At 35.5% G+C, this 14,855-nt stretch overlaps 1 protein-coding gene and 1 pseudogene across 12 annotated transcripts; both read left to right on the top strand.

Annotated features, from left to right (window-relative positions):
* Positions 1-1,441: 1,441 nt before the first annotated feature.
* On the top strand, positions 1,442-4,029 carry LOC132174287 (hydroquinone glucosyltransferase pseudogene; annotated as a pseudogene).
* Positions 4,030-8,749: 4,720 nt separating this feature from the next.
* On the top strand, positions 8,750-12,544 carry LOC132170997 (kinesin-like protein KIN-14F). Of its 12 annotated transcripts, none has more exons than XM_059582189.2 (5): positions 8,750-9,227; positions 9,429-9,474; positions 10,384-10,791; positions 10,888-10,959; positions 12,214-12,544. In XM_059582189.2, the coding sequence occupies exons 1-3, from the start codon at positions 8,959-8,961 to the stop codon at positions 10,447-10,449; spliced, it is 381 nt and encodes a 126-aa protein (XP_059438172.2). In that variant the 5' UTR covers positions 8,750-8,958; the 3' UTR covers positions 10,450-10,791; positions 10,888-10,959; positions 12,214-12,544. The 12 variants fall into 12 exon arrangements, with proteins under 12 accessions (XP_059438172.2, XP_088371123.1, XP_059438171.2 ...); XM_088514997.1 differs by having other exon boundaries at positions 9,429-9,483; positions 10,608-10,795; XM_059582188.2 differs by having other exon boundaries at positions 9,429-9,483.
* Positions 12,545-14,855: the final 2,311 nt, after the last annotated feature.

Genomic DNA, 14,855 nt, shown 5'->3' with positions numbered 1-14,855 from the left:
GGGGAGACTGATGTAGGACTGTCCACCGAGCACTGTTCAACCAAACCGAGGCCCGATTCTAGGCTCGAGAAATAAAGAACCAAGGCGTACTCGGTACCCTTGACCGAGGCATACTAGGGAACCGAGATACCCTTGACCGAGGCATACTCTGGAATCGAGGCACCCTTCACCAAGGCATACTCGGGAAGCTCAATTATGATATCTGACAGAATCTGCCAGCGCCGAAAGAATATTGTCAGAACTGAGGGCAGGAATATGTCAGGGTCGGAATATCAGAAGGACGGTGATGTCAGAACCACATTCGGGAAAGCCGCAAAGTTAAAGGCTGCAAAGTTTATGACAGAACATTTGAAGACCACAAAGTTATGTCAGAGCCGCAAGGAATAATGTCAGAACTGACCTTGCCAATGACCAAGGACCAATGAGAAGCTTCTGCCGGTTAAGGAAAACCAATAGGAAGCTACTGCCGGATTAGGGAACCAATGGCCAGTTGCCATTGTTAGGCCAATCATGTTAGGGCCAAGTTTATTTAGAATTGTCTGTTAGTTTTCTTTCCTATAAATAGTAGGACTTGTAATATTTTCAAAACCAACTTTTCAACTTTGAATCAATATATATGAATTGAGAATTTTCTCTTCAAACTTCTACGCGAAGGTTTTATCTTCAACCTGCGGGTTGTGTTGTGTCAATCGGAGGATTGAGCGTTGATTTATCAGGTCAGAAGACACAGAAGCTCCTAACCTTTTCAGTTACCAAGTCTTCCACTATGTCATTACGCTAAAAAATTTGTAATGTTAGTATCCAATGTTTCAATTCCTTCTAATTTATTTTATGTTTTATAAGGGCAATGTCTTTTTATTTTATTTATTTATTTAGGATGCAGAGTGGATATTGTCTCCTCCTCGTTAGTTGTGTGGTAATTTTCAGAAAGAGTCGAGTATATTTTTTAAAATTTAGTGATACAAGTGTCAAAAGAGTGTTGTAACTTAAAAGATTCATACTTTACCCCCGCACACTGCACATGCAGGCACCAATTGGAGTTGGCTTAGACACTGTTCATCACCATTTCCCAAAAAAATTAACATTAAAACATTTTAACTTTTTAACCTTTTATATCACATCATTTACTTTTTATTATTATTCAAATAAAAAAATCACTACAAAACAAAACTTTTTCACTTTTCTATACCACTTTTTCACTTTTTTATACAAAACATTCTTACTTTTTTTTTCACATCAATCTACATCAACTACAGTGTCTAGGCCAACCCATTTACCAAACACCACCCAAAAGAGCCTGGCCTCACTCTACGTGTTTCACAACATGCCACGATCACCTAATAACCACATCTGCACATGCATCACTCATTCACTCCCCACTCATCTCTCTACATATCTTACTAAAAACCCTTTGTTTTCCCTCTCAATGAACCACTAAACCATGGCCACCAAGCAACACACCCAAGTGACCCAACAGGAAAAACCCGACATAGCCATTGTGCCCATACCAGGGATGGGCCATCTCATCCCACTCGTTGAGCTCACAAAGCGACTCGTCGTCCACCACAATTTCCTAGTCACCATACTCATCTCCACGGATGGTTTACTTGTGAAACCTCAAAGAGCCATCCTTGAAGCCCTACCCAACTCCATATCCTCCATATTTCTTCCTCCTGTGTACCTTGACGACCTCCCCAAGGACGTTTTGCCCGTGACCCGGATCGCACTCACCTTGACTTGGTCCCTCCCTGCCCTACAAGACGCTTTCAAGGTCTTAGCTGAGTCAACTCAGCTAGTGGCCTCGCTGGTTGATTTATTTGGTATGGATGTGGCTAAAGAATTCGGTGTTTCTTCTTACATTTTTTTCCCTACAACCACGATGGCTTTCTCATCGATCTTTCACTTACAACTCAGTACAAGAGCTTGATGAAACATACTCTTAGGGCTGTTAAGTGAGCAAAGCGTCTCGCGAGCACGCTCGGGCTCGGCTCGTGCTCGACTCGAATATTAAACGAAGCGTTTCGTGAACACAAATTTTAACTCGAATATTAAACGAAGCAAGCTCAGCTCGACTCGACTAAGCTCGTGAGCGGGCTCGTATAAGCTCGTATAAATGTGTGGTAAATAATTATTTGTAAAACTGTAAAAGTATGTTGTACTTAAATTAAATAAGAGATCAAATATTAATTAATAAAAGATAAAAATTAAAGTAAAACTCAGCTGCATGTTTGTAAATTGTAAGAGTACCCTAGTTCAACTTTTTTAGCTTTTCATTTTTCATTTTTCAAGGCTATTCCACACATTGCCACGTTTGCCTTGAGATCTAGGCCCAAACATATGATCCCCTCACTTCTTCTGACTCTTCCATTTCTTTCTTTTAACTCTTTTATTCTCTTTTCTATAACTTCTTCATCTTCTTTGCAAACCCATTTCATTTTCCTTCTTCTTTCATTATCTTCTTCCTTCATACACACATTCCTATACACTAAAACATGGTTTGATTTTTTAATTAATTACAAAAACGCGAGTGTCAAACTGCCAGACGCACGTCGAAGAGAGACCGAAATGCAGAGATTGAGAGAGAGACTGAGACGCAGAGAGAGATATGGTCAAAAGAAGAAGACGATGAAGCCAAAGAGGAGGGTTTCTGATCATGGGTTGTTGTGAGGTAAAAATTTTATATTCGTTGTGTTTTCTTTACACCCATTGTGTATAAAGAACGAAAATCACCTTGTTTGGGTGAGATTTCACTTAGGTTTGATTTTGGTTGAGATTCGGGGTATATGCTATTCGGTTTGAGAGGTTGTATGATGTGTTCTTATGTGGGTTTTGGCCAAAATACTCTTGCTCGAGCAGGGAACCAACCTTGACGAGCCGAGCTCGAACACTGGTTTGAGGCTCGTGTCGAGCTCGAGCTCGAGCTTGAGCCTAACAGAAACTTAAATGAGCCGAGCTTGGACAAGCAAAGCTCGCCCAAGCTCAGCTCGTTTACACCCCTACATACTCTTGTGAGTTCAGAGACTTGCTTGAACCGATCAAATTACCCGATTGTGTGCCGATCCATGGGTCCGATCTGGCAGAACCGATTCAAGATAGAAAGAATGAGGTCTATAAAGGGATTCTACAAATGGCCAAACAATACCCTCTTGCTGCTGGAATTATGGTTAATTGCTTTCTGGATTTGGAACCGGATTATTTTAAAGCTTTAATGGAAGGAAAAGATGGTTGGCCACCTATTTACCCAATTGGACCGCTAGTTCGGTCTGGTTTGGACCATGGGGTTGACGGTTCTGAGTGTTTGAGGTGGTTGGATAAGCAGCCAAATAGTTCAGCATTATTCGTTTCATTTGGTAACGGTGGGACGCTTTCACATGAACAGCAACATGAATTGGCCTTAGGACTTGAAATGAGTGGGCAAAGATTTCTTTGGGTTGTGAGGAGCCCACATGAGAAAGCTGCCAATGCAACGTACTTCAGTGTACAAAGCATTAAGGATCCTTTTCCTTTTCTTCCCGACGGCTTCTTGGAGAGAACCAAAGGGCTGGGTCTAGTGGTGCCCTCTTGGGCTCCACAGGTGCAGATCCTAAAGCATGCCTCCACCGGCGGCTTCCTGAACCACTGTGGGTAGAATTCAACCCTGGAGAGCATTGTGCATGGCGTGCCGTTGATTGCGTGGCCACTATACGCAGAGCAAAGGATGAACTCCGTAGTGCTAGCTGATGATTTGAAGGTTGCTTTGAGGGTCAAAGTCAATGACAAAGGCCTGGTGGGACACAAAGATATAGCAAACTACGTAAGAGGGGTAATCGAGGGAGAAGAAGGAAAATTGCTAAAGAGCAAAATGAAAGAAGTAAAGAATTCAGCTGAAAGGGCTTTGAGCCAAGAAGGATCGTCAACAAAATCAGTAGCCAGGGTGGCTCAGATATGGAAGAGTCACAAAGAATGATAAGAAATTGTGCATTAATTGGGGGATTCCTAATTTATAGTATACTTGATTGGTAGATGAAGTAGGCAGCTGATGGGGTTTGATGCATATCTTCTTTGGTTTTGTTTTAGTGATTGTTTTTGTATTCTGGTTTATTAAGATCTGTTTCAGCTGGTTGTTTTGTCTAGACGGAGTGTCTTGTATTCTTGAGTTTTGGTAATAAAATTTACTCATTTATTAAATTAAAAAATAAAAGGAAACAATACAAAATTAATCCTGATTTGCAATAAGCTTTTAGTGATATAAAAATGTTTCGAGAGCTCCATGTGGTATGCATAAAGAAAAATACAAGGAGTTTTGAATATTTTTACCAAAAGATGGATATCAAGATGATGTGAAACGTTTTCCTTGAAGATGATCAAAACAGTTAAGTTCCACATCATTTTAGTAATAATTTTTATTAAAAGATTTGGTACTCGTAAGGTTCCTCATGCAAAAATAACAAATATATTTCTCCATTCAACTTTGGTATATTTTTTTTTTGGTAGAAACCATCAAATAACAAACATATCTTACAATATTTCCTAAACATCATATTATGCCAACAAATTAAGGGTGATACTTAAATTAATACGTATTATCACTCAATTTTTTCTCTATAGGGTTCTCTGAAAAACCTAGAGGAGAAGGTGCTCTTTCGTTCAGGATTGTGATCAGCCAGTAACAAGTTTTCTCTTTTTTGAAATAACGTATTAAGAAAAATATCAATAAATCTAATTTATAAAATATTCCGAAAAAAAAAATGACGTCAAAGGATTAGATATGAAAATGACCTGAGCATGCAGTCTCATAAGTCTGAAAAAAGTTCGAATATTTCTCATGCCATGCCACAGTTTTGGTTAGTACTGTAGGCTGTCCAGGTCTCAGTACGTAGCTTGTATCATTGGCATGGAGGGACATTTTAGGACATTTTATTTATTATAAAATCTTTTAATTTAGTAGATTAAATTATCAGATGTGAAATGTTAGTGCTCATGTGGGTGGCTTCAAAAATGTTTGAGCTACTTACAAAAACAAAAAAAAAAAATTGTGCGACTGTTTTTACGACGCATATGACATTTTATAATTGGTTAAATAATTAAATAAAAAATTGACTTGTAAATTTAATTAGTTAATGATTGACTTGTAACTATACACTTAATTATTTCACTAATTATAAATCAGTGAATTTGTAGTATAAAGTATAGTATTTTAAATATTTTGCTAAATGAAATAGAATTCTCTCTTTTAAATAAAATAAAGAGAAGTCGTTTATGATTAGAATTAAATTTCATAAATTTAATGATGTATATATCATCAAATAGTGTACATATATATTGTTATATTCTTTAGGGAAAATGTGTCCGCTGACTCACCTTGTTTTTGTGTGGGTGTAACAGCATCTCCCACTACAAGAAATTTACTCATCAGGGGCGACTACAAAGTCGCCCCTAATACTCAACTATTAGGGACGACTTTGAAAGTCGCCCCTAATAGTTAAGTATTAGCGTCCACAACAAAGTGGACGCTAATAGCCGACCGAAAAGATGAATATTAGCGTCCACTTTACAGTGAACGCTAATAACTCGACCCTAATATACACGCGAGAATTATTCAAGAGGCGAGAAAAATATAAGCGGCCAAAAAAAACTTTTAGTCGACAATTAGTGGACCAATAGCGTCCACTAAAATGGACGCTAAAAGCTCGCAAAAAACAAATCAAATTAAAGATCAATAGCGTCCGCTATGAGAGTGGACGCTAATACTTAAGTGTGGTCCACTCTAAAGATTAGGCAGAAAAATAAAAAAATAAAATAAAATAGATGCCCAATAGCGTCAACTAAAAGTGGACACTGAAGACCCATTATTAGAGTCCACTTTCAAAGTGGACGCTAATACGTAAGTATTAGAAGTGGATCCTAAAAATTAAGTAGAAAAATAAAAATAAAATAAATAAAAATAACATAGATGCCCAATAACGTCCACTAAAAGTGGATGCTGAAGACCCATTATTAGCGTCCACTTTGCTAATATTTAAGTAAAGTGGACCCTAAAGATTAGGTAGAAAAATTAAAAAATAAAAAATAAAAAAAATTGATGCCCAATAGGCTATAGCATCCACTAAAAGTGGACGCTGAAGACCCATTATTAGCGTCCACTTTCAAAGTGGACGCTAATACTTTATTATTAAAGTCTAGTGGACCCTAAAGATTAGGTAAAAAAATAAAATAAAAAATAAATAAAAAATAAAATTGATGCCTAATAGCGTCCACTAAAAGTGGACGCTGAAGACCTATTATTAGCGTCCACTTTGAAAGTGGACGCTAATACTTAAGTATTAGGGTATACTTTAGTGAACCCTAAAGATTAGGTAGAAAAATAAATAAATAAAATAAAATAAAATAAAATTGATGTCCAATAGCGTCCACTAAAAGTGGACGCTGAAGACCTATTATTAGCATCCACTTTCAAAGTGGACACTAATACTTAAGTAAGTGGACCCTAAAGATTAGGTAGAAAAATAAAAAATAAAAAATAAAATTGATGCCCAATAGCGTCCACTAAAAGTGGACGCTGAAGACCCATTATCAGCGTCCACTCTCAAAGTGGACACTGAAAAGTGAGTATTAGTGTCCACTCTAGTGGACGCTAAAGAACTTGTAAAAAAATTAAAAATCAAAGCTCAATAGCGTCCACTCAAAGTGGACGCTGAAAGTATATTATTAGCATCCACTTTGAAAGTGGACGCTGAAAAGTGAGTATTAGCGTCCACTACAATGGACGCTAAAGAGCATGTAAAAAAATAAAAAAAATAAAAAACAAATAAAACTAGAAGATTATAGGTTCAATTGAACATCTAAAATGATAAAATGTCCTTTATATCCTCAAAACTTTTATAAAATTATAAATTTTCTCTTAATTTGAAATTAAAACTTTTATAAAATTAAACTCTAATAAAAAATGAAAAATTAGTTCGATCGAACATTCAGTTCAACTCTAAGCATTTTATATTATATTAGTGTATTAGTTATATTGATCGTGATACAATTAATAGAATTTGACGTGATTGAAAGTTCAATCGAACATCTGATAAGATCAATTCTAATCGATACTAGTACACTAGTCCGATCGATCATAATGCGATCAAATGATCTATTAAACTCTTTGGATTTTGTATTATCTTTATATATTAGTTAGATCAATAGTGACAAGTTCAAGAAAATTTCACCCTTCGAACATTGAATTTGATGCAATATCCCCCTCCATTCGGGTTTGGCATTAAAATGTTAAATTACTATATATCTTAAAAATTTAAGCTAATAATTAATTATAAGATAAATATCACATTAATGATCTTTTATACTAAAAATTTATTAACTTTAAATTTGTAGTTAATATTTTAATAATAAGAACATATTTAATATTTGACTTATCGAACATATAATTTGATGCAATATCTCCTTCCATTAGGATTTGGCGTTAAAATGCTATTTCCCAAAAATTTACCTCCGATAATACGTCATTATTTATTTTATATAAATTATCAGATATTCGATCGATCGTGATAGGATCAAATGATTGATCAAACTTCAAACAAATTAAACGTTCGTTCAAACATCCGTTTGGTCCTAGTGCATTTGTTCGATCGATCATGATATGATCAAATAATCAATCATACTTGAAACAATTGAAATTGAAGGATTGATCGAATATCCGATCAATCATAATGAATTAGTTCGATTGATCGTGATAAGATCAAATGATTGAAACAATTGAAATTGAAATTGAATTAATTCGATTGATCGTAATAGGATCAAATGATCGATCAAACATCCGATCGATCCTAATGAATTAGTTTGATTGATCGTGATAAGATCAAATGTTTGATCGAACATCCGATCAATCCTAGTTAATTAGTTCGATTTATTGTGATAGGATCAAATGATTGATCAAACATCTTATCGATCATAGTGAATTAGTTCGATTAATCGTGATAGGATCAAACATTTGATCAAAAATCCGATCGATCCTAATGAATTAGTTCGATTGATCGTGATAGGATCAAACATCCGATCGATCCTAGTGAAGTAGTTCGATTGATCGTGATAGAATTAAATGATCAATCAAATGTTTGATCGAAAACCCGATCGATCAAACATCCAATCAATCCTAGTAAATTAGTTCGATTGATTGTGATAAGATCAAACATCTGATCAAAAATCCAATCGATCCTAGTGAATTAGTTCGATTGATCGTGATAAGATCAAACATCTGATCGAAAATCCAATCGATTCTAGTGAATTAGTTCGATTGATCGTAATAGAATCAATTGATCGATCAAACATCCGATTGATCCTAATGAATTAGTTAGATTGATCCTGATAAGATCAATTGATCGATCAAACTGAATACAATTAAAGGTTCAATCGAACATTCAATTGAACTATAAGCTTTTTATATTATCTTAGTGCATTAGTTATATTGATCTTATATTATCTTTGGATTTTGTATTGATCTTATAATTAATTATAAGATAAATATCAACTTAATGATTTTTATCATAAAAATTTATTAAACAGAAATTATTAGTTAATATTATAATAATAAAAACATATTACAGGAGAAAATAAAGAAAAACAAAAATAAATTAAAATTAAAAAATTAGAAGTATAATTAAAAAAAAAAAAAAAAAAATTGAGGCTCATTAGTCGCCACTATTGAGTGCGAAAAAGAAGCACCATCCAGTGGCGGGGTATCTGAAATTTTCGGACCAAAAATTTCATAAACCACGTCTCTTTTTCCCCAAACCTTCAAAACACCATAATCCTCCCTAACACCCATCTCACTCACCTCCCTCATCACTCTCACTCTCAATCTCTCTACCGCTGCTCTCCCAAACTTTGATCGACGAAAGCTTTCATACAAGGCTTTGCTGAGAAGCTGAAAGAGGGAGAGAGAGAGAGGGAGATCGACCGGGTGAGCAGTGGATCACGATGAGAGGGAAATTTGGAGATGCTGAGAGTATCAAAATAGAGGCCACTATGTTTGATGGGTGCGAACCTGTTCCTAAGCTTGGAGATGACAGCTCTGGGGAAGATATGCGCCTTCACCTTAGCTTGCTTGTTGATATCTCCAGGGACGATGGCGGTGATGAATTGGAGTTTTTGTGCTCCGCTTGGCTGGATTTGTTGGAGGTTCAGAAAGTTTATATGCTTAGGCGCGATGGAATGCTGGCTAGGCCTTACATGGGACCTGATTTTAGGTAGGATAATTATAGACATTGTTTGTTCATTTATCAGTTGGAAATTTTTTGTCTGGTTTGAACTCACATTGGCAAGATTAGGACTGAATTTTGTAGAATCTTAAAAACTCATGTTTTCTTCTAGAGCATATATGGGTGTTTTAAGTTTTGGGGCTTTTGGATTGGCGGTGGCTTTGTGTGACTCGTGTTTGTTGTTTACAGGAAATTGGATGCTAAGATTCAGAAGGCACTAAAGAAGTACTTAGAGGCAAGGGGGGTAAACCATGAACTCTCTGTTTTCTTGCATGAATATATGATGAACAAGGATAGAACTGAACTTATCCAATGGTTCGGAGATGTCGAGACTTTTGTGGAAAAATAGAAAAGTGTATGCTTTTTTACTGCATGTGTGAGATTTCATCGCCAAGTTTGTTATTTTAAATTTGGTTGGAATGAAGTCTCTGCTGTAGGTATTCATTTTTGATGATTTGTATGTCGAATGAGTTAGCAAATTTGAGGTTTATGCAGCATGTAGCAACTCAAAACTGAAATGTGAAATTGGAACTAGCAACTATTTATGTTCGGCTTCAAGATGCTTATCATTTGTATATTTACGTATAGAAAATTATAGGACTTGAGAATTGGTGAAATCATGGATTCTTTGTACATGGGTAGTGTCTCCTTTAGCACTTTGTAATGTACCTATAGAGAAATGAAGGTATGCAGTCTTCTTGTTTTTACTACATGTTTTCATCAAATGAAGAAGTATGGCCTTATGCATATAGAGTCTTACCAATTTGCACTAATCTGTCTGAACCACTTCTGGTAGTTTAATGGGTATCGGTATGGTTCTTGTATTGGTTTATCCCAATTTTAACTTCAATTATGCTTAACGCTATTATGATAAAATGGCTTGAGTATCCAAATTTATCAAAGAAAGAAGTAGAGCACAATAAATGCAGATTGAGCGAGGAAGAAAGATTTTGATTGCAAGTATAGTGCCAAGTGTAAGGTTGTGAGGTATATATTTAGAACATATTGGCATGAACTCTAGCTGAAATTAATAATGTAAACACTCGGTTTCTTTTCATTATATTGTTCGTTCTATCACTGGTAATTCCCAGTATCTCATTAGTTTTATCTGTCATTCTTACACAAATTATGTCATCTCTTGTAGAAGAAGAAAGTTAAGGCATCTTTAAGATATATCCTTTCTATATGCCATATCCAATGCCTTTGGTGATTCTAACCTTTGGATCTCGGTTATATTCTCAATGCTAATGGTACTGATTTTCACATGAACACAATTTGGCATATAACATGTGCTACAAAACAGCCGCATATTTACTTTCTCAAACTTGATTTGATCCCATGCTTGATTTATGCGCTTAAATCCTACAGCGAATGGAAACAGACTGGGGGAAATGGGGTATGGAATTTTGGTGCAAATGTGAAGCCAACCGTGTCAGCAAAATCTTTTGTGAGGAAAAATTTGGAGCCCTTCATGAATTCCTTGTCAAGGAACTCTTCAACGAGTGAAAAATCTTTGAATGTGCTGTCCTCAGACATTGATTTTAATAAAATGGTTGGTAAGCTTAACTTTTTCTTTTTAGGCTTTTTATATATTTACTTTGCCAAATTGACTGAAGAAGATTGAATTTTGTTGGATTTTTACTTGCAGCCTCCTAATGGTTCCTTGAGTATGCTAGTTCAAGCGGTTCTATTGGATAAGAAGCCTGATGAAGTTCCAATGGTAAGGATTAAAATGAACAAGCTGCTGTTAAATTGGTGAACTTAGCTAAGAATAATTTGCTGATCAAGCTAGACCTACTACAAATGGTACCATGTGTATCAGTGTGCAAGGACATAAACTATGAACCTACTTTGGATAGATTTTTAGTAATTTTTTTACATTGTGTAGTTCCATTCAATTCACTAGTTGAAAAAGCCCGATTGCCCTTTTCAATTTGTTACTTATCCCATTACAGATACTATTGCTACTACTTATTTGTGAGTTAATATTGCTCCTCTGCATGAAATAGTTGGTTGAATCTGTGCTAAGTAAGGTTGTGGAGTTTGAGCATCGCATTTCAAGCCAATTTGAGCTGGTATGTTAGCTTTGGTTATCCAAAACAATCATTTTTCTTTCTTTATTTTTCAACAGAAGGAAACAATTTGGGCAGAGAGATCCTTTTTCAATATGGATTAGGTGATCAAATATGCTTTGACATTCAACCTAGAACTAGGAATTGATGCACATTCCAAATCAATAAACATGTTCTCTTGGATCCTAAACAAGTTTTTTTTTCCTCTACTTTTCCTATAACTTAATTAATACCTATCTGGCTCGTTATTTGTTCATTTATTTGTAACAATTAGATGAAAACAACTCCAAAAGATTTGTTGGAGTTGAACGCATTCTTATAGATTTGAATAAGGGTCAGAGTGCTCATTTACTTCTATTAATTGCAAGCTGGATAATTGAATCTACTAAACCTCTTGGCAGAAAATAGTTTCTTTTGCATCCCAGTTATTAGATAGTTTGGAGCGGGTTTGTCATTCAGTTAATAATTTCTTCTAGTTTCAGTTGTTAGTTCTGGTGAGATTCTTGATAACTAAAGTTAATAAATTTGTATGAAATTTGATCTTAAATTCAGAAATGAAACTGGTTTGCATATGTAAGTAATTTGGACAAAAACTTGGATGCCTAGTTAAGAAGGTAGGTGACATGAATTGACTTGATTTTTATCATTTTGTTTGGAGATTAATTCTGCAGTTGGAGTTTTGGCTTAGCTTATTCTTTTCAATGGCTTTGTACTGCTCTATCCATTATTTTATTGTCAACGAGTCAAGAGGTTCATGATACGTATGTGCTCCAAAAATATGGCCCATATGTGTGGTCTTCTGCAAGTTTTTTAGCTCTAATTGTGTAACTTATGGATTCATATGGTTTTGAGTGTCTTTGACTTATTGGCTTTATTAACATGGGTATGCTCTTGTTTTGCAGGCATACTTATCCTTGCCAGAGGATATAGCTTCTGTGGTTGGCCTGATAGCAATGATGACGGATTATTATAACGTCCTGGTGAGATTAGATTTAATATTTCCTGTTCAACTGAGTTTGGTCACTTTACTGTCAATCTGGTCCTGTTATATATCTGTCGATCATATTGTTAGATTCGACTTTAATTTGGCTTATTTTGGTACCATAAAATAGTAGATATAACTAATGGTTTGTTGTTTATAAAATTATGTCTCTGGGTGAACATGCTAAACATCATGTTTTGGAATTGGGTTGTTGTATGAGTTTCAGAATGTAAGTTAGCAGCTTTTTGGCATGTTAGCTTCTATACAATTTTGGCACTATAAATTATTTTAAATAAGATAAATTTGTTGTTGCTGGACTGGTGACAGCACTTATGTTTTCAGCCACAGTTGATTGTGTTTCTAATGTTTTCATGATGGTTCTGCGATCGATTGCAAGTCGAGTGTGATCGATCGCAAAAGGTTAAAAACCTTCTGGTTCCGCGATCGATCGCAAGCCCAATGTGCGTTCGAGCACAAAAGGTCAAAAACCTACTGGTATTGCGATCGAGCGCACATCGTGTGCAATCGATCGCAGCAACGCAGAATAAATCAGAGACAGTGATAGTCAATTTTTTTTTAAAAAAATTTTTGAGGACCATTAAGTGGACGCTAATGGTTCACCATCAGCGTCCACTCCAATTTGGACGCTGATAGTTAATTATTATTTTTTTATTTTTTAGGACCATTAGCGTCCACAAAGTGGACGCTAATAGTTCACTATCAGCGTCCACTCAAGTTTCGACACTGATAGTCAATTTTTTTTTACCATTAGCGTCCACAAAGTGGATGCTAATGGTTCATCATCAACGTCCACTCCAGTTTCGACCCTAATAGTCAATTTTTTTTTTTTATAATTTTTTTTGACCTTTAGTGTCTACATAGTGGACGCTAATGGTTAACTATCAGCGTCCACTCAAGTTTGGACGCTGATAGTTAATTTTTTTTAAAAAAATTTTATGACCATTAGCGTCCACAAAGTGGACGTTAATAGTCAACTATCAGCATCCACCCAAAGTGGACGCTAATGGTTAACTATCAAAGTGGATGCTAATGGTTGACTATCAGCGTCGACTATACCTTTCGTTGACATCAGCTTTAGGGTCAAAAATTAGGACTTTTAGCGCCCACTTTATTGACGCTAAAAGTGATCATTAGCGTCGACTATAAGTGGACGCTGATAATCACACGTTTGATCATTAGGGTCGGACTATTAGCGTCCACCCCAATAGGGTCGGACTATTAGCGTCCACCCCATATGTTGGTAGACTTCTTTTTTTTTATTTTTTTGGTCGGAAAAGGGAAAATATTAAAAATAAATAAACCTGAGCACAGTAATCTAGTGTGGCGGAGGTGCAGGTACAACCTCGAGAACGGATTTCATGTGACGCACGAACTGTAGCTATGGTGCACTAACAAGCAAGGATCCAGTGTGACGCAATACATAACAATGAGTGTAGACCCGTGGGTAGGTATCCAGTGTGATGCAGCAATGTGGAGTACCGTGGATCTGCTGCGTGTAGCACGTGGCGAGAGTGAGGAGTGTGTGGTGCGTGGCGAGAGTGGGGAGTGTGTAGCGCGTGAGTCTCACGCACAGAGAGGGTGACTGGTGCATTGCGGCACGTGATGGACAGTTGAGGAGTGTGGCAGACCCATTTCTTCATAGATTTTCCAATTTTGAGTGATAAGACCTCTACAATTTTTGTCACGTAAAGAACCAAATCCAACAAGTGTTTGGTGTATTGTTGAAACAAAAGAAAATGCTGCAAAAGAATGCTCAAATGAAGAAAAAAAAAAAAAAAATTGTATTTGAAATAGACAACAAAAAGATAATTGTAGAGAAGAAATTTGAATTTATGATATATGTTCAATTGTACAATAGAATGACCTATTTATAGTTGAATAAGACACTAAAAGAGCGGAGATACAATAATTACAAAATCACATAAAAACAGCATATTTACAATAATGAATACCGTATCAAATTTTACAGTAACATATGTGGAGAATATTTCCGTAATATATTGATTATATTATAGGAATATTTTGTTACATAAATATTATGGAAATATAGTATTCTAAGAGTATTCTTGAGTTTTGGTAGTAAAATTTACTCATTTATTAAATTAAAAAATAAAGGAAACAATGCAAAAATAATCCTCGTGGTTCCACTGATTTGTAATAAGCTTTTGTGATATAAAAATGTTTCGAAAGCTCCATGTGATATGTTGTATACAAAAAGAGAAATGCTAGGGGTTTTAAATTTTTTACCAAGAGATGGATATCAAGTTGATGTGGAACTTAGGGCTTATTTGGGTGTGTATTTGAGGAGCCTAAAAATGCGTTTAACACTCAAAAAATCTGTTTAAAGAAAAAAATATTAGTTTGGTAAAAAAAATTAAAAGAGCTTTTAAAGACATTTTATTTATTATAAAATATTTTAATTTAGTAGATTAAATTAACAGATGTAAAATGCTAATGCTCATGTGGGTCGTTTCAAAAATGTGTGAGGTACTTAAACAAATATAAAAATAAAAAATGTGGGGTCGACTGTTTTTACGACAT

The sequence above is a fragment of the Corylus avellana genome, chromosome 3, assembly GCF_965113065.1.
Source record: "Corylus avellana chromosome 3, dhCorAvel1.hap1.2, whole genome shotgun sequence".
Classification (NCBI taxonomy): domain Eukaryota; kingdom Viridiplantae; phylum Streptophyta; class Magnoliopsida; order Fagales; family Betulaceae; genus Corylus; species Corylus avellana.
This window is presented reverse-complemented; position numbering and strand designations above follow the sequence as displayed.